Below are 23,267 nucleotides of genomic sequence, written 5' to 3'. Positions count from 1 at the left end.
CAGCAGGCTGTACTACCCCCTCAGCAATCCCAATGTGGCAACTCAGCCTGACTTCACCTCTGGGGGAACCTTACCACTAGTATTCCCTCATTTAAGCAATGTGACACTATGTACTTCATTATCAAAAGACCACTCAATTCCTCTCCCCTTTTAGGGGAGTGTTACTGAAATACTAATAGCCTTAAATGGCACATTTACATGCATCATTATGTATTCAAGAAAAATTGCCCACTTCACATTTGTCTATTATACACAAATCTCTTTCCTAAATGGAAGAAAGTGGAACTATCCCCATGAACCCTTTTCTATGTAACCGAGTTCTCATGCCTTCTGGATAGTTGGAGGTCAATAACCAAGTGTTCTAGGAATTTATGAACCAGGAACCATATACTATTTTAATATTCTCAAACATCAAACTAGAACTAATTCTATAGATAGAAACCAAAGACTCAAAATTTCTCATGTGACGGGAGAACAGGAGCTGTAAAATTGCAGGACTCAGCTCCCATTATGCAATACTCCCTCTTTAAGAGCCCAACTGCTAAAATTCTGTCTTTACCAGCTTTCATTTATAAATGCTAGAAAAACACTTCACACAAAAAATATGTAATTTAAGATTACTATATTTCCTTACAAGAGGAACGGTTTAACAAATTTTACAGGTGTCAATCAACCCTTGCTCAAATTGGGCACACATCAAATCTAGCATCATGGGAGTTTTATTCGGAAGTGAACTTAACTATTATTAATACAAACGTCAAGATACTACACAAAACATCCACAGGAACGTTTTTCCCTTTTTTTTGAATTGTTCACAAACATTTCCTACATAATCCAACATACAACAAAGAAATGGTACATCTTTTTCTTTCACTTTGCATACAATGGAAAAACAAGAATATATATATATTTTACAAAGTTTAACTAATAGACACTAAGCAGGCTGACAGTTTAAATTTGTTAAGAAATTATCTAATAAAAAATAACCAGAATTTATTTAGCATCAGTCACTTCCATAACCAAGTATTACTCCGATTAATAAAACTTGCTATCAGGCTTCTGGTATACATTTATACCATTACTTTATTTTTAGTACTGCTCCCCACCTTGGTTCTTCACAATTACTAACATAGGAAACTGTTGCAAAGTAGGGGTAAGCATTTACAAAAACAAAATCCCCAGCTTATTATAAGCATGAGTGCGTATGATGGAATTTCTTCCCAAGCAATGGACATTCAAACCATCCAGAAATCACCAGAACTGAATTTGCAAGGATTATTTTTTTTGCCTAAGTCCAAGTCCAACAGAGGAGCTGAAAATCAAACTTAGTGTTTAGTTGGGGGTAGGTTGGGGAATTCAGCCATTTGAAAAATGACTATCTTAAAAAAAAAATGACCACCAAAAATAGGTTCACTAAATTTATTTTAAAAATCATAAAACGTTTCTTACAAAAGAGCATTACATTCTGCACACTGCTCTGAATAGATGCCAGGGACATATGGACTATTATTACTTTTCCTCCCTGTCCCACCCTCCCCCCCCCAAAATGTTACAGTGACCACAAAGCAAAGTGTTCACAATAATCACATAGGGGGAATTTTCTTTTCTAACCACCAACAATGAACAAAAATTAAAATTCACTCACTCTGCTGCTGTTTCAAAATTTCAATGTTAGTTTTTGCACACCCTCCCCCCCACCCTGTTTGTAAGGAACTAAAACATTACATCTGGTGAACAGCAAAGATTTCACTACACCTCAAATGCAGAACACCTATGAAGCAGAGGAATGTTGGCTTTTTAAACAGAAGCAGATAAAAAAAAAAAGATGCAGGACTCCTTCAGTTCTTCACTAGTCTTAGAAAAACTTTCCAGAATACTGCTTCACACTATAAAAAAGAAAAAATATCTTGCATTAGAATCCTTCAACATCTGCATACTGCTTCACACTATAAAAGAAAAGAAAAAAAAAGGACGAATTAGAATTTTTGTTCGTAACATCTTCATCAACATTAAGACAATTTCAATGCTAAATTAAAGCGATAAGCATGTCCATTATAAATTAGAAATAAGAATTAAAACAGCAATTACAAATTAGAGCAATGTAAAATTCAAGAAAAAAAATGATTAATAGTGAACCAGACATTAGTAGAGCAGAATTAAGAAAATGAAACAAAAAGTTGTTAATATTTGGTAGAAAAAGACAAGAAATGCCAGTGAAGGTGTGAAATGCTGCATTTTACAGCACCAATCATTTGTCCTGTAGAGGCATGGCCTGTGCCATATGGCAGACTGTGATTTGTTGTCGATTTAGTTATCTAAAAACAACAAAATCACTAGTCTTCCACACAGAACTAGACCAACATCCATTGAATCTTCTACATTTTCTACAGGCTTTGTATAATTTATAACAAGTGGTTTTGGCAGCAGTTTTCACCAGAGAAATGAGAAGTTTGCTTGGTTAAGGCTTCTTCCAGCAAGATTAGTACTGAATGTCTCCGTTTTTAGTAAGAAAGCAGAAGAAAATTAAAGCAAAACTATTAGAATGTTTAGAAGTTAGGTCCCCAAAAGGTTGAGACACCATGGCTTCTAAAAGAAAAATCAACTGAGAAGAAAAGCTTTTTAAAGTTTTAGTATGTGTAGGCTAACATAAAGCTAAACTTAAACTGACCTGTTCTGCAGCAAATACTGTGCATTCTGTATCTGGTCCTGTGTTCCTGTAATGGTAATGATCCGATCTTCGGACCCTTCTAAAGGCTCATCAATTTTGATCGAAGCTCCTGACTCATGACGAATTTGTTTAATCCTCTGACCACCTTTGCCAATTATAGAACCAGCCAACTGAAAAAATTTTCAAAAACAAGCCTTTATGGTATACTTTAAAAGAAATCACATTACCTATATTTTAAATGACCTTCAAGAGTTTAACTTTGTAGTTATTTATTCTGATTTTTAATGCCCCTCGCCTCCCCAACTAGTCAAGATTTAGGTTACAATGCAATTACTTCAACATTTTCTTAATGAATCAAGGGCTCAAAACCATCTAACAGCTTTTGATAGCACCGGACAACACCTGACAAATCCCAAATTGGAGGAGGACACCCCACTGAAATCCTTTAAAAAAAAACACACTACTTTAATCCTGAAATGGAGTATTTGTTAAAATCTTTTATTATAAGTTAGAGGACTTAAAATAATTCATTAAATGTTTATTGTAATACAGTAAAGATACTTACATCTTTGGGAATAGTTACTTGTGTTGTAATAATAGGTCCACCAAGATCACCATATGAGCCACGACCCCCTGCATAGGAATAATCTGATTTAAATAATGAGCATTAAGTTCTTTTAGAAAGCATAAAATAATATTTGATTTCACAAAGGAGAAAACTTACCATATCCAGAGCCACCCTAAAAATGGAAAGAAAAAATAGAAAATTACTTTGCCTTCAAGGACTATTTTTCAGATATCTTAGTATTCCTAAAATTCCTCAGGTTAGGAAACCAAAGTCCCATATGCTCCCTAGTAAGTATATTTCAGAAGACAATCCTTGGGGCAAGAAACCACTCAGGTACACAGCATTTAAAGAAAGAAAAATATTAAGGGGGAAAAAAGACACTTATTGGTGAGTAGGCAAACATCTTAATTATTACTGATATGAGTGCAAACAGCCAGGATACTCAACCTGTGGTTCATAAGCCATCTGCCATTCTGAAGGGCTCCATGTATCTATTGCAGAGTCCCAAGTTTCATCAGCACTGAAACCAACCTGTGTTGAGACAAGGAACTGTTAACACGAACCTGGCAGGATATTTTTGTCATAGTTACTGCTTTTATATGCCCAATTTATATTTCTACATTACATACTTTGGGGAATAATTGATGGCTCAATAAAGTCTTACTAATCCAAGAACCAAAATGATGTAAATGGCTATCTAAGGAGTGAATTTGTAAGACAAGCTTTTCAAGCAACATTTTCAGGAGGGAAAAAAAAAATGTTAACTACACCACACTTTTAGATGCCTTACACACTGAAATATACATTGATGACAAATGAAAATTCTTACCATGCCATCATAACGATCTCCAGGTCTTCCTCTCCTGTCATAGGCCATTAGATCCCTGCAAAAACAGTACTGGTTGTAATCTCACCTTATTAACATCACACACATCCAATAAAAAAAAAAGCCTAACCCCGATCACCCCCTAAACTGCAGCCTCTTGTATGTTAGTAATATATAGATGAAAAGGAACTTACCCTCCTCTAGGTGGTGGTGGTGGAGGAAGAGGAAGATTGCGAGCTCTGCTACCACCCCGGCCACCTCGTCCAGGAGGAGGGGGAGGAGGTCCTCGCCGAGGGCTCATATCATCATAATCTCTTCTAGATGGAGGCATGGGACGCCCACCCCGACCAGGAGGCATTCTGTCAAAACCACCTCTTCCCCGCATGGGAAATCCCACAGGACGGCCACGGCGGTCATCAAACATCATTGTAAAGCCACCATAATCATAAGTTTCATCATAAAAGTTGGGATCATAAGGCTGTGCACGTCCTTTGATGGGCGACTAAAACAAAAACAGCAATATTACAGACCAAAGAAGAATAGACTTGATAACAAACCACTCTTTTTACAAACAAAATATCTAAAGTCCTTTGTTTTTCCTGGGAGGTACTTCACACAGGACAGGAATATGGGCAAAAACATGGTAAGAAGGAAATAAAAAAATGCATTATTTTTGTGTGAGTACTAAATAAAAAGTAAGCTTTACTGCTTGGGGAAGTAACAGCTTGCTACTTTTACCTGACCATCTTAAGGGACTACACCCCCTTTCATGTTTCACAATGGGGTCTATGAAGTGAGCACTCAAGAGGGATAAAGATTCAGTATCTTGGGTGACCCTATAGCCCATATGGACACTATTGAACACTATCAATTGGGAAGCTGTGCAATGTAGTACTGTAGAAATTCCTTTGAAGGACTAAAGGCTATAAAAATCCCACCAGCAATGAAGGTAGTTCTTCAGCCTCTTAAATTATTTCTAAATTAAAGTAATAGCTAGCTAAAGATGGGGGATTGAAAATTGCTAGGGAAAGGACAAAAGACATTTGTCTAAATATTCTGAAATACTTTGACATCTATGTTTCAAGAAGTTAAACGTAAAGATAAGCATTCTCAAGGTACCTCTGATATAAGATCAAGGATGATCTTTATGCACTCTACAACCCTATCAGGTTTTCCTCCAATGAGAACGACTCTGTCAGTGGAATGAGGACAGCATTCCTGGAAAAGCTTGATTGTTGTCTGAGTGTTCTGTATGAAGTTAAAAAAAAAAAAAGGCATTAACCAAAAAAACCCCCGGCAAAACAAAAAAAAAACAAGGGAAGTACACTAAAGAGGTTAGGAAACCTAGGAAGGTTCAGATAAATGTATCTACCTTAAGCAAATCCACCCCTCTCCACCCCAAATTTTGTTGATAACCCTAGGATTTTTTGGGGGGAGGCAAAATGTGGTCAGGCCTTCTTGTGGCATTTCAACAGCAAATTTAAGTGATGAGGAATCTCAGGGGAGAAACTCAGTAGGGTAACAGAAAGCCAAGCCCACTGCACCAAGTCTATATAAAAAACTATTTTCCAGCAAAATAAAAGAAAATGCCTTTACCTCTCGAAGTTCTTTGATTTTAGCACCTTTGACCCCAATAATCCCTCCTGCCAGACTCTGATGAATCAACAGTCTCAATTCGCAGTCAAAGTCGCTTCCTTTATAGTGTTGGTACTGCAGAGGGAGAGTTATAAAATTTTAGTTCCAAATTAAGGATTTCCCCAATAATACACACTTATCTGCTATAAGCATAACAACATACTGTTGCAGTGAGCAACCTGAATTTATATTTCAATAACTTTACCAGTTATGTGCTTATTATCCTCAATAGCCAGGCCCAAAAAGGACATTCTGCACCACCTTAAAAAACTATTTTATTTTCAGGTCCTGCAACACCATACCCACACTGCAGCCATTTAGCATGTCGCTGTTACTACAATATCATTATTAACATTCAAATAACATCATAATATAAATGACTGCAAAGCACTTTGCAAATGTAGTTAATTCCCACTGCAGCATGGAGCAGGGTCAACAGTGAGTTGTAAGACCATTCACTTATCATGTTTTTAAGCCTTTTTCTATAGAGACCAGAAAAGCACACTATGTTAAAAATAAAATTAATCCCATGGGCCAGGCTCCATACTTCAGTGGGGTTCAATGGCACTATGACATACATTTAAGCATTCCACAGCATCAGATTCGAGCGGGAGCTGGCTGGTTGCAGTGGGTGATGGCAACTGCAGGCCCTGAAAGTAGAAAAATAAGAGTAATAGGTTAAGTGTCTAGTGTGATCAGGCTATTGTCGCATATATTGGTAAAGCTACTACAACCTATTTCACATCTACATCATTAAATAGCGAGAAACTGCTAATCTACACTAAGAATGTACAATGGTTTTCTCTATACACTACAAATAATTACAGAACTTAAAAATCCTCAAAAACAAAACGGAAAAAAAAACACCCCTCCTCTAAAACTAAAGCCCATAAATACATGCTAAACTAAACCCATGAAAATGCACGACCACAGATAATCTTAGTTCAGATTTACTCCGTTGTGGTCAGACATTTTAAAAACAAACAATGTGAGTACAGCAACCCTGTACACTATAGAGCAGGTTGTACGATGCTGTTACTACTATAAAATGTTATACCCACTGCCTCTCCACCTCCCCCATTAATGCCCCAATAAAACATACTTTAACCCCCCCCCCCCAATCAACAAATACATAAAAAAATGAGCCTACCTCTTCCAAGGTAGGGATGATTTTCTTCAGAATTTCTCCAATTGTTTCAATATCAGCACTGATACTCAATATGCTGTCAAACATCACAAATACCAGATAGTACAAAAAAGTTGGAAAATAAAAATGAGTTTTGTGTTTATCACTAGTATTCATACAAACTTTTCCAGAGAAGTAACATTTAATACTCCCCATTTAAAGTAGCCTATTTATAGGTTTACACATGCATTTTTGTTTTATGCCCAATACAGATATGATAACAATATTAGGAGACTTGGAGAGAGACAGAGAGAATGGGCTCTTGGAAGGGCTCAGATTAAGTGGGCAATAAATTGACCAGAACTGAAGCAGAGTTGAATATTTATGTTCCCCGCCACCACTAAGTTAATTAAGGATACCCTCGCTGTTACATTGGTAAAACTGGCACACCTTCTCTTAGGCAAAGTGGGGGAATATGCAAGTGGTGAACATTATATTTGGAGTAAGGTTATGGATACCAGTTAGAAATTAGATCACTAATGGGCTCTGCAAGAAAACAAATACAAATGCGAGACAAAACAAAGACAATACAAATGAGAAGTGAAGGAAAGTGAACCAGAGTTAGCATTTCATCAGAAAAAATTATGAACAGGCAATGTTGGGAAGCAAGGTGGGCCACAAAGACAGAGCGAGAGACTATTTTGGTAACAATTTGATTTACAATGCAGCAAATATGCAACACTTGAAGCTGTGCTCCTTCCATCGAAATAAAATTAGTGGATCGTTTGGGTGGGCAACTCACGGTAAAAGTTCAGTGACAAAAAGACTTAATGGGGAAAATAAGACAGAAACTTGAAAAACAATACACCGTCTAAAGGGGATACTATTTAATTATATAAAAGGCAGGTAATAAAATACATTTCTCTCTTTCTAATCAGGCAGTGAGGCATAAACTGTTGGGACATACCGCTCGGGGCCACTGCTGTCTGGGACTGAAACACTGGCATTGTACTGCATTGGTCATTGGCGTTCGTGGATGTTGGCATTGGGCATGGGCATTCAATCAGAAGTTGTCAAGTATGGTACCCGTTTGGCAACGAGCACATTTTTGGGCATAGCCAACCAGGGTTTTCACATGGGCGTTCAGGGGCGGATGGGCCAACGTCATGGTGGGCAACGCAGGGGTAAGTCGATCCAGTACATGGGCAACGGAGATATATGGCCAAAAAAACAAGGAGAGGGAAAAGGGGGAAAAGCAATAAATTTTAATTTAATACAAACTATACTCATACTCTCAATTAATGAAAACAAGTTTAAGTTGTTCTGAAGACTAACACAATAATGGACTTCTCTATATCTGACTGTGGCTTAACATTTAAGGACCTTAAATGACGGTACTATTTTTTTTTCTTTTTAAGAAAACAAACGATGTTTCAGTAGCAGGCTGGCTCATGAGGGTAGACACAAAACCTGTCATGACTCAGTTTACTGAAGTTCTTGAGGAATGGGGAAATTAATAACCCAGATAATTATACAGAACATCTGGATTAAGAGGAGAGAGGTTTATAAAAGACAAAACAAAAATTCCCACACCACCAAAAACCCTAACTCTTAAAAGGCTAGTTGGTTTCCTGAAGGTTTAAAAGGCATTCCTAGATCCTAATAGGCAAGTTTGTAAAATTTTAAACAAATTTTCAAGTTCAGTTTACAGTACTCAAGAGGAACATACAAAGATCTGCGACCAAGAGAGAAATGAAATACTATAAGTATTCAACACAAAGTTATTATTTGCCTACATTTCAGCAAGAAAACATTTAAGAGCGTGTTCACTATGAGAAAAAAAATTTTTTAAAAGGAATTTAGGTGTAGCCAAGTCCTATAAATATGCTTATTTAATGTGTCTAATCACAAGAGTCAACCCACTATAAAATACGAAGATTAAAATCACTGGCACTACATAAGGTTTCCCAATCTTAAAAATAAGTGCCTACTCTCTTCTTTACCCATATTTAAATCATGCAAGCTCAACATTAATTTGTTTGTGTTCCATGTGCAAGCTGTTAAAGAACAGATGGACGATTAAAAAAAAGGGAATAAAAATTTCTGAGTTTAATCAGCCACCTGCAATGGCTTTCAGTAACACTGTAATTGATTCACACACATGGGAAATGATGCAATTAAGGGCTTTTACACTGTCGTTATTTCTAATTAAGATGTTATCCTGCCTGAAGTGAATAATTTGGTGCAAAGTTATTAGAAAGTGAAGAGGTTTAATATAGACCTCACCACCCAACCCAATCCAAACTTTGTTAAATAAGGAATGGCAAACCTTGAAATTATCTATGAAATTGATTATTATAAATGGCATGTATCTAAACTATTAAGTGATTTCTATGATGCAACTCTTTAAATTTCTACGAACATAAACTGAAGCTGGAGTAGTAGTTTTAAACTCTTTAATACTTACGTCTGTACGCAGAGCCTTAATATTCTTGCCTCCTTTTCCAATCACTGCCCCAGCATTCTGGAAAAAGTAAAAAGACAGATTAATTATGCCCCTTCCTTCCTGTGCTCTCAAGCTTTAACAAAAACAAAACAAAACAAAATACACACACACACACACACACACACACACATATATATAAATAAAAAATCTAGCCCCTCTCACTTTTTTTGTTATAGAGCTAAAAATCTACTTGGGATATTAAAAATAAACAGTAATAAACAAACAAAAAAAACCCCCACCAAGGCAGAAATTGGAAATATTTAGAACGTCATTATACACTGAACATTAAACTTGAGCGCTGATTAATTTCACAGTACCCATCCATAAAACAAATATAAATATTAATAGTAGATACCTTGGCATTGTTACCTGATATTATCAAATAAACTGCCAAATTGCTTTCTAATAAATTTGCAATGCAATCAAGATTCATTAATGATTTAAGGATTACCCACACCCTTCTCCTGGTTTAACCTGGTAAGTGGCTCAATATATAAAGGGATTTCATTTTAATTGTTAGGCCAAAAAAAGAAACAAACAAAAAACACACACAAAAAAACCCCCAAAGCCACTACACGCCGCCTACAAGTCCTTGTGGAGCCACACAAATCTTTCATATTCTTCAACCTCTAAGGCTTTGAAGTCTTCCAAGAGGGCCAAACCAGCACTTAATTTCCACGGGAGTAAAAACCATTTTCAAATTTTCAAGAATAAAATGATTACCTTGCTCTGAAGCAGAATGCGTAATTCTACCATCTCATCAGTGTTCCTAGATCTTTTAAAAGCTTGTTCCTCTTCCATATCTTCTGCAGGGCGTTTACCTAGAAATCAAAAATTCCAAATTTCAAAGAAAGCACAGCATCTTCAAAAGACATCTTTAATCACAGAGTCTTAATTTAACTAACTTAGCTTAAATGAAAGCAACCATATTCTATCTTAAGAGATTGGTTGCTAATTGTAAGTTTGTTTTAACAAGGCTGAACACACTCGAATTCTGACTTAAATATGAATCAAAGCCTGCTCCCTTTCAAGTTTTCTAAACACAAAATATGGGAGTAAGGATTACTTTTAGTTTATAAATAAAAGCCAAGATGTAACTCACAGGGATCTCAGACTAAATACACAATCATATATAAAATTGTTAAAATTAAAATGTCTCACCAAATTCACCATTGGTTTCGGTGTTGGGGAAGGTTTCCTCTGGCTGTTCAGTTTCCATTTTCCTGGATTATACGGACACACCAATCTGTTAAAAAAATAAAGAAGCTAGTCCATTTGGCTTATTGAAAAGTAACCTGTTGCTAAATATTTTTAAAAAGCAAAGACATGACTCTGTTTCTAGAACGTACCAGTTATTATATATCCTTGCAGAGCAGAACTGAAGTGTTCTGGGCGGGACCAACTGACACCCTAGTGCTGCAGTAGCCTACAAAAACCAACACAAATCAGTTTTGCCTTTTGGTTGCTGATTACTAGATACTACAACACACTGATCTGAACACAACAAACAAGCCATTTCTTCATTTTAGGGTCTTAAGCCCTCAAATAATTGCCTTAAAAATCCAAAACAATTATTAGTTTTTTTTCTTTTACAAAGGAAAGAACACTAAAGCCACTGGATCTAGCCCCACTTCAGAAACTAGTTATTTTACATAATACATATAAAAGCAAAGGCACATACATCAGCCCACGAACCTCAATTCTGCCCCCGCAAATGTGATTTATACACAGATATGTAACAAAAGTAGTTTTATAGAGCAGCCCCAAACCGCCAGTACTACTCGATTATTTAACAGTTTAACGGAGTCCTTAAACACCACCACGGTATTTTACACCACGTTAAAAAGGGCACAACCTGACCATTACACATCTACAACCAGACTGGTGAGGGGACGACAAGCAGCCTTTTATCTTCCCTCCCAGGACTGGCAGAAGGCGGCGACATGTGGCCCCCGCTGAGGAGAGAGGAGCGAGGAGGGAGGGAGGGAGGGAGGAAGAGAGAGAGGAGAGGAGAGGAGAGGAGAGGAGAGGAGAGGAGAGGAGAGAGAGAGAGAGAGGAGAGGGAGAGAAAAGGCGGGGGGATACCTAGGCAGCCTAACGCTCAAAAAGGAAAGCACTCATGCCGTCCGTAACGTTTGTCGACAAACCACTCTTCTAAGGACTAACTGAAACCCTCTCTTCCCGGGCCGTCAGTCAGTTATATACTGAGGTATGGCGGGAGACTTCGATAAAGGAATTTCAAGATCATCTAAAAAAAAAAACACCACCACCACGCTGACGCGGGGTCTAGCTATAAAAAAAACACACACACAAAAAAAAAACCCAAACACGTTGATGCGGTCCTTCAATCACCATTCCTCCGGCCGCAAAAATCGCTCAATATGCGCGTGATCAGCCGAGGCAAACACGAATTCCCCTCCCGACTCCCGACACCGGGATCGGCTGGAGCCGAGTAACAGGAGTTGAGAAAGCCAGAGGCGAGTGCAGAGGCGCCGCACGTCAACTCCCGGATCCGACAGGAAATGGCCGCCCTTGTAATGGCGACTACGTGCTACTAGGCGGAGCCGAGCGCCGACCCCCTCCCCCACCCACCACGCGGCCCCAAGATCTCATCCCCGCACCCTCCCCCCACAGCCGGAGAGACAAAGCAACGGAGGCAGCCCTGACCACTCGAGCTCCCCGCTCCAGCCGCAAGCCCAGGCCGGGCGAGCCGAAAGTGCGGCGGGACCCACCGAAAGACTGCGGCGATCTGTACCGCCCTCGGGTGCCGCCCGCCGGCCCCTTCTCCTTCCCGAACAAGAGGCCTTAGTCCCCAAGACAACACCACTACAGCTCATCCTGCAGGCACATGCCTCGTAGCGCCCCGAAGCCTCAAGTACCCCAACGCAGACTGCGGATAAACGCTCAGGGAAATGGCGGAGGTGGGGGGGGGGAGGGGAACCGGGCAACGTTTCTTCGCTGAGATTCGGCCAACCACCAAGCAGCCCCCAAACGCCTCCCTCAAGCGGCAAAATTGGTCTCCAACTTTCGCCCTCACGCGCCGCCCGCCCAGCCCCGCTCCTCACCGCGCGAGGTCGTCGTCCCTATGCCGCCGCGCCGCCTCAACCGGTCACAGCTAGACAGAAAACGAGCGCAGGGCCCCTCCGCTCTCCCCCGCCTCCCGCGCTCTCCTACGCCGCCGCCGTGCCCGATTGGCTGCTTGGGCTTCAGCGGTGGCGCCTCGGCGAAGCTATTGGTCTAACGCCGCGTCAATCAAGGCGCCAGAGGAAGGCGACACCCCCGCCTCCCACCGGCGCCTCCCTTCAGGCTGTGAGGCCGCTAAGGGCCCGAGAAGAACCGGACTTGGAGGAAGTCAACGCAGCCGTTAGGGATGCCAATCCCCTGCCTGAGTCTGTAATACCGAAGCCCCAGTAACCCCAATTACCTATAGGCTGTAAACAAGCGGGACGTAAGCAAGACGTAGAGGTTGGTGCAGCAGAGAAACAGAGGATAATGGCGTCTGCAGCGCTTTCGCCTGGAGCGCCCTCCTCCTTTCCCGTTCGCGCACTCACTGGCTGGGGGAGGGGAAGAATCTCTCGCGAGAACTCACGCCGGTCCCGTTCAATAGTACAGGGAGGGGGCGGGAAAGGGGCGTTTTTCGGCCCGAAGAAATCTCTGGGGTTTGGAGGAGGGGCGGGAGCTCGCGGCAAATCGGGCGGGAAGAGGCAAAATAGGATTAGGGCGCGCGCCGTTTCGGTTCCTGTTTTCAGAGTCGCGCGGCCAGGGAACTGCAGTTGCACGAGGGGAAAAGCGAGAGTCCCAGGTCGGTAGTAGGCTCAGACAAATGCCACCGTTTCCCCGGGCCACACTCGCGTTTCCCCCTCTCTCCACACCCCCCTCCCGCCCGGGCTGCCCGGCTGCGGGGCGAGCTGCGGGTCGGTAAGTGCAGTCCGCCCGCCCGGCCGCCCACCGGCCCGGCCCTCGCCGCGGACACCCGCCGTGGGTAACGGGCCGCAGCCCCCGCCTGGCGGGGGGACGCCACTGGCGGTTCGCGGCCGGCGATCAGCTCGGGCGGGATCCCGGGCTAGGCGGGCGGGCCCGCGGGGTTGTGGCGGTGGGCCTCTGAGCCTTGGAGAACTTGTCCCTTTGGTTCCGGCCTTGAGCCAGCACGTCCGGGGGATCCAGGCGTCTCTACAGTGCTCCCCGTTATGAAGAGACCTTTCATTCTATTCTTCTCTTTTTTTCTTTTTGTTAACGGGGCCTGCGATGCGAGTATTCTGTAGCGTCGTCGCCGCATTTTATCTGGAAAATTTCTGGAAGTAGTATTGCATTCATCCGAAGTGAATGCAAACCTCAACATACGCGTTCTGGCCGGTCACCTATTAAAGAGCTTACGGTGTGTCCAGGTGTTCGGCAGCGATCAAAACATCAAAACCTCGCCCTTCCGTGTTACCGGTGGAGCTATCTATCCAGTTTACACTTGCTTTGTGTTAGGTTATTTCCAAGGCCCCTGTGCTAAGCTTTGATGGTCTCTTTTCTTAAGGTCTCCCCGAATCCTGACAAACCCGGGAAATCGCCTGGCGCGGTAGTACCCAGTTTTCACATCACCATTCCTCAACCCTCCCGGCTTCCTCTGCAACCCCAACCTCACACTTTAAAAGTGTGATTTACACATAAAGCTAAATCCACCGTTAGCAGAATACATTTATGTATGTGTATCTTTGTAATGGTAAATTTGTGCTGATTCATTATATTGTAACTTGATTTCCCTCTTGACTAATTTGCAAAACAGCTGTAACCAGCACCTATTTTAAATGGCTATGATTTCGTCTGCCCTTTATCTTTTACTTGCCTAATTAGGAAGAAAACTCAGAGGGAACTGAGGACTTCATGAAGCACCACTTACTGGCTGGGAGGACAGAGAGCATAGTTTCTGGGATTGTGGAATTTATAAAAGGTCTCTTTAAATGGTAATACAGTTTTTCTAATGGTCCCCACCAGGAAGAGTTATAAGTCTTCTTCAGAGGTAAAACCTCACGTTTTGGTTCTATGATACATAGTTTAGATTTTCATTAAGTGTACAAGAATTGATGAGTATGTGTTGGTCGGGAATACTTGGGTTGTAGATATCTGTCAATTAGGATTAGGATTTGCAACATTTAATTGAATCTGTCATTTAAAATCTGGGACATTTCACTAACACTAATGGGCACTTTTAGGGTCACTGTACTAATGATGCTTTCTTTCAAATTAGTATTTCTGTTGCAGCCATCATTTTCTGCCTTGATAAGTAGAGATGAGGAATAAACAGGAATGCAAAGTAAGCATCCCTATCCAGGAACTTCTTCCAATTTTACTGTCTTCTGACTGGACCCTAATTGGTGAAAGCTGTTACCTTTTTCTAAATGCCATAGTTCCATGTTTTTGTTTTTTTCCATTTTCCACTTGTTTTCTTTCTTATCTCTTATAATTTATTGTAGGTTTTACCCTTTAAATTACAGGAAAATCTATCTTTTCACTATCCTTTCATCCTCTATTGTTTTCAGCCAAACTATATCATTACCTATGCTCATTCAAGGACTTGCCAAATTATTGATACATTCAATGGCGCTTGTTTTGTGTAATGAACTATATGATCACTTTGGATTTCCAATGAAATCAGAGCTAATATTACTTAGGTGTGGGATTTACTTTTATTCTTTTTTAAAAAAATGTGCTACTGATTTTGAGAGAGAAGGAAGAGAGAGAGAGAGAGAGAGAGAGAGAGAGAGATGTGAGAGAAACATTGATCTGGCTCCCCCAACGGGGATGGAACCCACAACCTGGTTATATGCTCTGACTGGGAATCAAGCTGGAGACCTTTTGGTGCACAGGCTGATGCTCAACCAACTGAACCACACTGGCCTGGGTGGGATTTACTCTAGTTAAGCTAATATAATTGAGATTGTACACTGTCTGTCTGGATGATTATTTAAAATATCATAGCTAACATTTTCTGAATTCCCCACCATGTGCCAGATCTTGTGCTGGCAGTTTAATCATTATTACAGTTCTGTGGGTAGGTTGTGGTTATCTTTGTTTTATGGATGAGGAAATTAAGACTAAGAGAAATTAAAGAACATGTCTGAGGTCACATAGCAGACTTGGGATACAAACTCCTAAACCTATTCTCTTTCTGTTTTTTTCTTACATTAGGTTATGGAAGATCCACAAATAGCACCACTGATTACTTCTTTCTGATTTCAGTCATTACATGTAGTTAAGCCCCCCCCCCCCCCCTAATTTTCAGAAAGTATCTTGAAGTCATCCCAAATGAATTAAAGCACAGATTACCTTTACTTTTTAGATGAAGATAGTGGAAACAGTGAATGATTATTAAGTCTCAGCTATTGGTTGAATGCTATGTACAGTGCCCAAAAGGATAATACTTCTACCTCTTTTTCTATTTTTTAAAAAATTAAAAGCCCTAGCCAGTTTTGCTCAGTGGATAGAGTGTTGGCCCTCAGACTGAAGGATCCTGGGTTCTATTTGGGTCTAGGTTTTATCCTGGCCCTGGTTGGGGCTCATGCAGGAGGCAACCAATCGATGTATCTCTGTCACATTGATGTCTCTATCTTTCTCCCTCCCTTCTACTCTCTAAAAATCAATAGAAACATATCCTTGGGTGAGGATTAACAAAAAAAACCTTGAAATATGTGAGGCTCATTGAAAATTAATCTATAAATCAAATAAGATGAGTGATAGAATTTTCCTACTCTATTCTCTTTCTGCTCAGTTCCTGCAGTCAAGATCTCAAATGTAGATTATTGTCGTCAGCCAAGTTTAATATGCACAAAATATCAAAGTGTGTTTAAAAATTTTTTCATAATTATAGAATTAGTGGGAATTAAGATATGTGTATCTTATAGCTGGCCTTTTCCCTAACAAAATAAAATATGAACATGTCATTAAATTGGCCTTAAAAATGTTTTTTAAAGATGCTGTTGTTACCTTACATTTCATAGATTGTTGCTGTATTTTTTCCCCCACACTACAAAAACAATGATAAACACTCTGGCACATAAGTCTTTATCTTCATTCCTGATTGTTTTCTTAAGATTAATTTTGGAAAGTAAAAAAGTGGATTGATTATATGGTACAAGCATTTCCTAATGTACAATTTTAAAAATATACTTTTGAGGATTAAGAGCTGTTTTTTGTATGTGTGCTGATTGGAAACTGTACTGCCTTAACTAACATCTTCCCTCTGAGTTGCTTCTACCTGCAGTAACTATGGTTACTCAATTTCCTGAGAAAGGTAGAAATGAAAACCTTAGGAATTCTCTGAAGGAGAAGATGAAAATAATAGGATTTACTAAATTATTAAAGGGCTCAGTTATTGAAATCTAAATATAATACAGATCCCACATGTTAATAACGTTGATACTTTTATCATTTGATTAAAAAAAATTTTTTTAAATATATTTTTAATGATTTCAGAGAGTAAGGAAAGGGAGAGAGAGATAGAAACATCAATGACGAGAGAGAACCACTGATCGGCTGCCTCCTGCACACCCCCCACTGGGGATCAAGCTGCAACCCAGGCATGTGCCCTTGACCGGAACCAAACCCAGGACCCTTTAGTCCGCAGGCGGACGCTCTATCCACTGAGCCAAACCAGCCAGGGCTGATTAAAAAATTTTAATAAGCTTTTCTTTGTAACCTGTAGAAAAATCAGTCCTAGTATACATAGAATTATTTGTTTATTTATTTTTTGTATATCTTCACCCAAGGATATTTTTCCATTGATTTTTAGAGAGAGTGGAAGGGAAGGGGAGAGAGGGAGAAACATCAATGGGAGAGAGATACATCAATTGATATGAATAGCCTACTATATGCACTATACATGTTATGTAGGCCCCATTTCCATTCTCAGGGTATCTCTGTTCCCTCTATAGGCCATAGGTAGGTGGTGGATGAAACATATTTTGGCCCAATTTTAGCAAGGAGCCGGTTTCTAGTTCTACCCTATAATTGGCATGTTGAACCCTTGGAGCTTTAGCCTACACACTGTTTTTAGTCCTTTTTTCCTTGGGTCTTTAGTACCCCCTTACTACTCTATGTTTCTCCTCTGTTTCTGACCCACAAAGATCTTATTCTTTGTTATTGAGTGTAAGCTATGTATTAAAAGTTTTATTTCTGTATATCCTTCTAGAGGTGCTTTATGTATATACAAGGAAATAGAAATATGCTTGTTTTCCTTTCTTTTGTACACAAAAGTTAGCACACTGTTTTGCTTTCCTTAGCAATAAGTTAGGAAATACTTCCATTTAAATCTGAGAGCCAGTAATTATAATGATCTTAACTCCTTTAAAATGTTATTCATGTAATTCTCACAACCGTAACGACTTCTTTCAATTTTAACCATGTGTTAATAATATGACCACTTGTTTAGGGTGACAGAGTTTGTAAGTGAAAAATAACTGGCACTGCCCTAACTGGTTTGGCTCAGTGGATAGAGCGTGGGCCTGCGGACTGAAGGGTCCCAGGTTCGATTCCAGTCAAGGGCATGTACCTTGGTTGCGGGCACAACCCCAGTAGGGAGTGTGCAGGAGGCAGCTGATTGATGTTTCTAACTCTCTATTCCTCACCCTTCCTCTCTGTAAAAAATCAATAAAATATATTTTTTTAAAATTGGCACCATAGTTGAACTGTGAACCACTAGATTACTTACTAGTACTGTCTCTCCTAGCTCTTTTATTTAAAAAAATTTTTACATGATAAACTTTACTTTTTAACCAATAATATAAAACAAGTTCTTGAGTTGTCATCTAGTAATTTTGTGTAAGGAAAACTAAAAGCAGCCCAAATAATTATACTACTATTCGTTGTTCTAACACTTAGCCAGAAAGTATTTTAGGCTGGCTGCTGCTTAATACAGGTTACAAGTAACTACTACTCTTTTTTTTTTTTTAATGTATGTTTTTATTAATTTTAGAGAGGAAGGGAGAAGGAGAGAGAGATAGAAACATCAATGATGAGAGAGAATCATTGATCTGCCGCCTCCTGCATGTCCCACACTGGGGATCCAGCCTGTAATCTGGGCATATGCCCTGACCGGGAATCGAACCTTGACCTCTTGGTTCATAGGTTGATGCCCAGCCACTAAGCACCCAGGCTGGGCTATTTACTACTTTTTCATAGATAAAACCCCTGACCTCCAAGAAAGCTGTAGGCGGAAAAAACTTAACCCCTTTTTCTTTCTTCAAAAAATTGTATGGTTTTTTTTTTAACTACATGTAAGAAAGAAAAAGTCATTACTGATACTTGAGCTAAAAGACATAAGGAACCAGACAATGTATATATTGATTAAATTTCTAAGCAATATGAGATAAAAATTGAAATCTTTGGGTAAGTTTTAAGTTTCTATAAAGAAGCAGCATTTGCCATCTGTCATAAAATGAAGGGACCTACCATATATAATATACAGAAATAATACCTTTTCACAAGAAATAGCTCGAGCTTTGCTAATGGTTCATATCCCATGAAGGCATCTAAAAGGCCAATCCATGGAACAAGTACTTCTCTCTTATCTATTTATGCAGTAGTTTTCATAGTTTTCTGCCTGAAGTCCCAGGCAAGACCAAAAGTTATCCAGGACTTCATCCCTGTTCTGCCAGAAGTAGGTCTGGAGGATTGTCTTCTCCTGGTTATCCTCCTCCACCTTAGTGCTGCCACTGCCATGGGATCACAGAGCCCCAGCTTCCTTGGCCTTGAACTCTCTCTCCCTCTGCAGGCAGTGCTGTTTAATTTCAGCCTCAGCTGCTTTGGCCTGCTTCAGTGTCCAGTCATTTGTGGGCCTTGGACACCTTCTAGGTGGTCCGCTTCTCCGCCTGCAGCAGCTGCTGGATGCTTTGTAACTGAGTGGCCACAGAGGTGGTGATTCTGAGGCCTAGGTGAGCAGCCTAACAGCTGGATTTGCCCTGGGTCAGCTGACCTAACTGCTTAATATCTGTACCTGGGCTGGTGCTCTGCCCTCTATCCTCTCCCATCTCCTTTAATTTTTATAGTAGCCCATGAAGTAAGTACTATATAGACAAGGAAATAAGCTTAGAGGGTGTAAATTTCTCATGGTCACTTGCTTTTGTTCATCTCACTCCAAACCTCATTTTTAAAATTCTGTATTACTTATACTCTACCCTGATTGATAACAGGGATCTGAAAAACCATACCTTCAAACACTTACACTTATGAAAATAGACCAGTGATTCTGTACCTTCCTCTTATAACCCTTACTGTTTCTTGTTTTAGCTCCCAGGGCTATTTCTGAGCAGTAGAGGTTACAAGTACCCCACTGAACTTCCAAGTCTTATCATCAAATCCTATGTTCCTGTTCCAAATGGTAAGTTTTCTTATGGATGTATTTAAAACTTTTATAAATTTTAACTCTTAGATTTTTTTTTAATATATATTTATTTCAGGAAGGGAGAGGGAAAGGGAGAAAGAAATATCAATGAGAGAGAATCATTGATCGGCTGCCTCCTGCACACCCCCTACTGGGGACAGAGCCTGCAACCCAGGCATGTGCCCTTGACCAGAATTGAACCCAGGACCCTTCAGTCCGCAGGCCGATGCTCTATCTACTGAGCCAAACCGGCTAGGGCTAACTCTTAGATATTTTTATCTGTATAAGGAAAAAATAATACTTTTGTGAATATAGGGTTGATTAGTCTTTACTGTTTTGCTTCTGTTTTATACCGAGAAAATCAGAAGTATATTTACCTCGTAGGACTATTGAAATTATTTAGCTAAACAAATAAGATGCTTTATGTTAGCTCAGAATTTATTGTTATTTGTTTTAACTTTATCCTTAGACTACATATTTAAGTGCTATATGGTCATGCACAATGGTATGTTTTAAAAGAGTATGAATTATAGCTATGAAAATAATCTTAGTGAATATTGTTTCTTTTTTTTTTTTTATGGCCTGAATAGTTAGGAGGTTGCTTTTATTAGAATTTAGAATATTTCTGAAACCCAAACTCAGGTATTGTTTTAAATTATTAAAATCTGATCATTATATTAATATAATAATTACTATTTACTATGTGTCTTTCATAGATCTGATATTATGCTTTAAATGTTATGTAATCCTCACAACAACCCTGTAAGATAGATGGTGTTATTGTCATATTACAAATGAAAAATCTGGGCTAGAAAAGTTAAGAAATTTATATTAGGTCAGAGAAGTAATTTGGCTGAACTAGCTTTCAAAGCTTTAGCTTTTCTCATAATATACTTGTATTTGAATTTTGGATATGTAGAAAGTGAAAGAATTTTAAGATGCTGAAAGTGAGAAAAATCAAAAGGGTATGGTTATGCCTGTTTGTGCATTTTGCATAATTAGAGAGGCAACATTTAAGTTGAACTATAATTCTAAATACTGAATTATAATTCTTTTGCTTTTGTTTTTTGTTTTTAGGTAACAGATGTGTAATATTTCTTTTACTTAAAAGAAATGAGTGTAACTAGTATTGCATTAAGAGTTGAAACCTGGCTTTTAGCTACATGGCATGTTAAAGTACCTGTAATGTGGTTGGAAGCTTGTATTAACTGGATACAAGAAGAAAATGATAATATTAATTTGAGTCAAGCACAAATGAATAAACAAGTTTTTGAGCAATGGCTCCTTACCGATCTGAAAGATTTAGAGCATCCTCTTTTACCTGATGACATTTTAGAACTTCCAAAAGGAGAGCTGAATGGGTTTTTTGCTCTGCAGATCAATTCATTGGTTGATGTAAGTCAGCCTGCATATTCCCAGATGCAAAAGTTGAGAGGAAAGAGTACTATGAATGAGTTAATTACAGCTGAAACACAAGTAACCCAAAAGCCCTGGGAAGCCAAGCCTTCACGAATGTTGATGCTACAGCTAACTGATGGAATTGTACAAGTGCAGGGAATGGAATATCAGCCTATTCCAGTTCTTCATAGTCATCTTCCTCCAGGTACAAAAATTTTGATTTATGGAATCATTTCTTTTCGACTTGGTGTTCTCTTATTGAAACCAGAAAATGTGAAGGTGTTGGGAGGAGAAGTAGATGCTCTTTTAGAGGAATATGCCCAAGAAAAAGTACTTGGAAGATTAATTGGGGAGCCTGATCCTATAGTTTCAGTCATACCAAATAATTCTAATCAGAACATCCCTAGAAATACAGATGATGTAGAGCTTGTATTAGAACCTTCTGATGAAGAACTCTTGGCAAGTCTTGATGAAAGTGATGAACTTGCAGCAAATAATGACACCTCCTTGGAAAGAAGATGTTTCAGCATAGGTAGTTCCTCAAATACTATTCCCACAAGACAGTCAAGTTTTGAACCAGGACTTGTTATTTCTCCAAGACCAAAGGAGAAACCACCAAATCAATCTGTGCATTTCACTGATGGGGAATTAGATGACTTTTCCTTAGCAGAGGCCTTGCTTTTAGAAGAAGTTGTCCAGAAAGAACAAATGGAGACTAAAGAATTGCAGCCATTGACTTTGAACAGAATACCAGATGACAGTATAGCAAGATCTTCACATAAGCTTAATACTCCGAATAATTTTTCGTTAATTGGCAAAAATGGAAATGATAATTGGAATGAAAATAATTTATCTGAACAAACGACTGATGAAGACCACAACAATGGTGTTTTTTCAGTTAATCATAATGTATCCATAACCCACTGTTTTTCAAATAAAGATAAGAACTCTGAGACAGATAATAAAGTGAAACAAACCTTCATCAGTTCAAATGTACATTCCTTAAATAATACAGTATTAAATAGAGAACTGGTCAGTTATGTACCAAAAAGGAGTTCACAAATTTATAATGGAAATGATCAGCATTTACAGAATTGTTCTTTAAAATCATCAGAGAACAGCACTAAACTTTCTACCACCATGGATTTGTATTCTCCACCCTTTATCTATTTGTCTGTTCTAATGGCCAGCAAACCAAAGGAAGTTATAACAGTGAAAATCAAAGCCTTTATTGTAACCTTAACTGGAAATCTCTCAAGTTCTGGTGGCATTTGGAGTATAACAGCAAAGATTTCTGATGGGACTGCATATCTAGATGTAGACTTTGTAGATGAAATACTTGCTAGTCTGATAGGGTTTTCAGTAGCAGAAATGAAAAAGTTAAAAAAGGACCCTCTTCAATATCAGAAATTCCTGGAGGGTTTGCAGAAATGTCAGCGAGATCTAATAGATTTGTGCTGTCTAATGACTATTTCATTTAATCCTTCCTTGTCTAAAGCAATGGTACTGGCATTGGAAGATATTAATGTGGAACACCTTGATAACCTAAAGAAGCGATTGAATAAGTAATTTACTAAAATAACATTAAAAAACAATGAAATATTTAGAATTATATTTGTCCTTTTATTTTTGAAACTTTTCATAAAAGGGAAAAAGGAAGTTTCACAACTTATTTCAATTTAAAAGTGTTTAATCATGTTTGTTTAGGTTTTTTTAATAAAAATTTTTATTAGATGAACTTGACTCCTGTTGTTGAGAAATTTGTTTCCCACTTATTTCATACTAGAGGCCCGGTACATGAAATTCGTGCACGGGGTGTGTGTGTGGGTGGGGGGGTGTGTGTCCCTCAGCCCAGCCTGCACCCTCTCCAATCTGGGATCCCTCTCACAATCCAAGACTGCTGGCTCCCAACTGCTCGCCTGCCTGCCTTCCTGATTGCCCCTAACCGCTTCTGCCTGCCAGCCTGATCACCCCCTAACCACTCCCCTGCCAACCTGATTGATGCCTAACTGCTCCCCTGCCAGCCTGTTTGCCCCTAACTGCCCTCCGCTGCAGGCCTGGTCACCCCTAACTGCCCTCCCTTGCAGGCCTGGTCCTTCTCAACTGCCCTCCCTCGCAGGCAGGGTGCCTCCCAACTGCCCTCTCCTGCTGGCCATCTTGTGGTGGCCATCTTGTGT

General features: G+C 39.5%; 2 protein-coding genes across 16 annotated transcripts; one reads left to right on the top strand and one right to left on the bottom strand.

The window, feature by feature from the left end:
- Window positions 1-605: 605 nt before the first annotated feature.
- HNRNPK (heterogeneous nuclear ribonucleoprotein K) lies at window positions 606-12,887 on the bottom strand. 10 transcript variants are annotated; one of them, XM_079790303.1, is made up of 17 exons: window positions 12,754-12,887; window positions 10,679-10,755; window positions 10,491-10,575; window positions 10,053-10,150; window positions 9,291-9,347; window positions 7,791-7,834; window positions 6,848-6,920; window positions 6,276-6,347; window positions 5,659-5,772; window positions 5,182-5,310; window positions 4,257-4,564; window positions 4,066-4,120; window positions 3,684-3,767; window positions 3,393-3,408; window positions 3,234-3,316; window positions 2,669-2,838; window positions 606-1,946 (listed from the first exon to the last, which is right to left on the bottom strand). In XM_079790303.1, exons 3-17 carry the CDS (start codon window positions 10,546-10,548, stop codon window positions 1,913-1,915), a joined length of 1,395 nt encoding a protein of 464 aa, XP_079646429.1. In that variant the 5' UTR covers window positions 10,549-10,575; window positions 10,679-10,755; window positions 12,754-12,887; the 3' UTR covers window positions 606-1,912. The 10 variants fall into 10 exon arrangements, with proteins under 10 accessions (XP_079646429.1, XP_079646422.1, XP_079646425.1 ...); XM_079790296.1 differs by having other exon boundaries at window positions 606-1,886; XM_079790299.1 differs by lacking the exon at window positions 3,393-3,408 and having other exon boundaries at window positions 3,668-3,767; window positions 10,491-10,595.
- Window positions 12,888-13,007: 120 nt separating this feature from the next.
- On the top strand, window positions 13,008-22,735 carry RMI1 (RecQ mediated genome instability 1). Of its 6 annotated transcripts, none has more exons than XM_079790292.1 (4): window positions 13,091-13,131; window positions 13,852-14,334; window positions 19,599-19,689; window positions 20,770-22,735. In XM_079790292.1, exon 4 carries the CDS (start codon window positions 20,806-20,808, stop codon window positions 22,657-22,659), a length of 1,854 nt encoding a protein of 617 aa, XP_079646418.1. In that variant the 5' UTR covers window positions 13,091-13,131; window positions 13,852-14,334; window positions 19,599-19,689; window positions 20,770-20,805; the 3' UTR covers window positions 22,660-22,735. The 6 variants fall into 6 exon arrangements, with proteins under 6 accessions (XP_079646416.1, XP_079646420.1, XP_079646417.1 ...); XM_079790293.1 differs by having other exon boundaries at window positions 13,107-13,131; window positions 14,169-14,334; XM_079790290.1 differs by lacking the exon at window positions 13,852-14,334 and having other exon boundaries at window positions 13,008-13,131.
- Window positions 22,736-23,267: the final 532 nt, after the last annotated feature.

This window comes from Cnephaeus nilssonii (assembly GCF_951640355.1).
Source record: "Cnephaeus nilssonii genome assembly, chromosome: 14".
Classification (NCBI taxonomy): domain Eukaryota; kingdom Metazoa; phylum Chordata; class Mammalia; order Chiroptera; family Vespertilionidae; genus Cnephaeus; species Cnephaeus nilssonii.
Note: the sequence above shows the minus strand (reverse complement) of the source record. Positions and strands in the feature narration are given on the sequence as shown.

Bases quoted from the DNA above. Each gene is read 5' to 3' on its own strand.
- HNRNPK (XM_079790299.1), bottom strand. From the start codon at position 10,548: ATGGAAACTGAACAGCCAGAGGAAACCTTCCCCAACACCGAAACCAAT. The intron at 6,348-6,847 runs GTAGGCTCATTT...TTCTACTTTCAG, and splicing joins TCATCCCTACCTTGGAAGAG to GGCCTGCAGTTGCCATCACC. The intron at 2,839-3,233 runs GTAAGTATCTTT...AAATTTTTTCAG, and splicing joins AAGTAACTATTCCCAAAGAT to TTGGCTGGTTCTATAATTGG.
- RMI1 (XM_079790290.1), top strand. From the start codon at position 20,806: ATGAGTGTAACTAGTATTGCATTAAGAGTTGAAACCTGGCTTTTAGCT.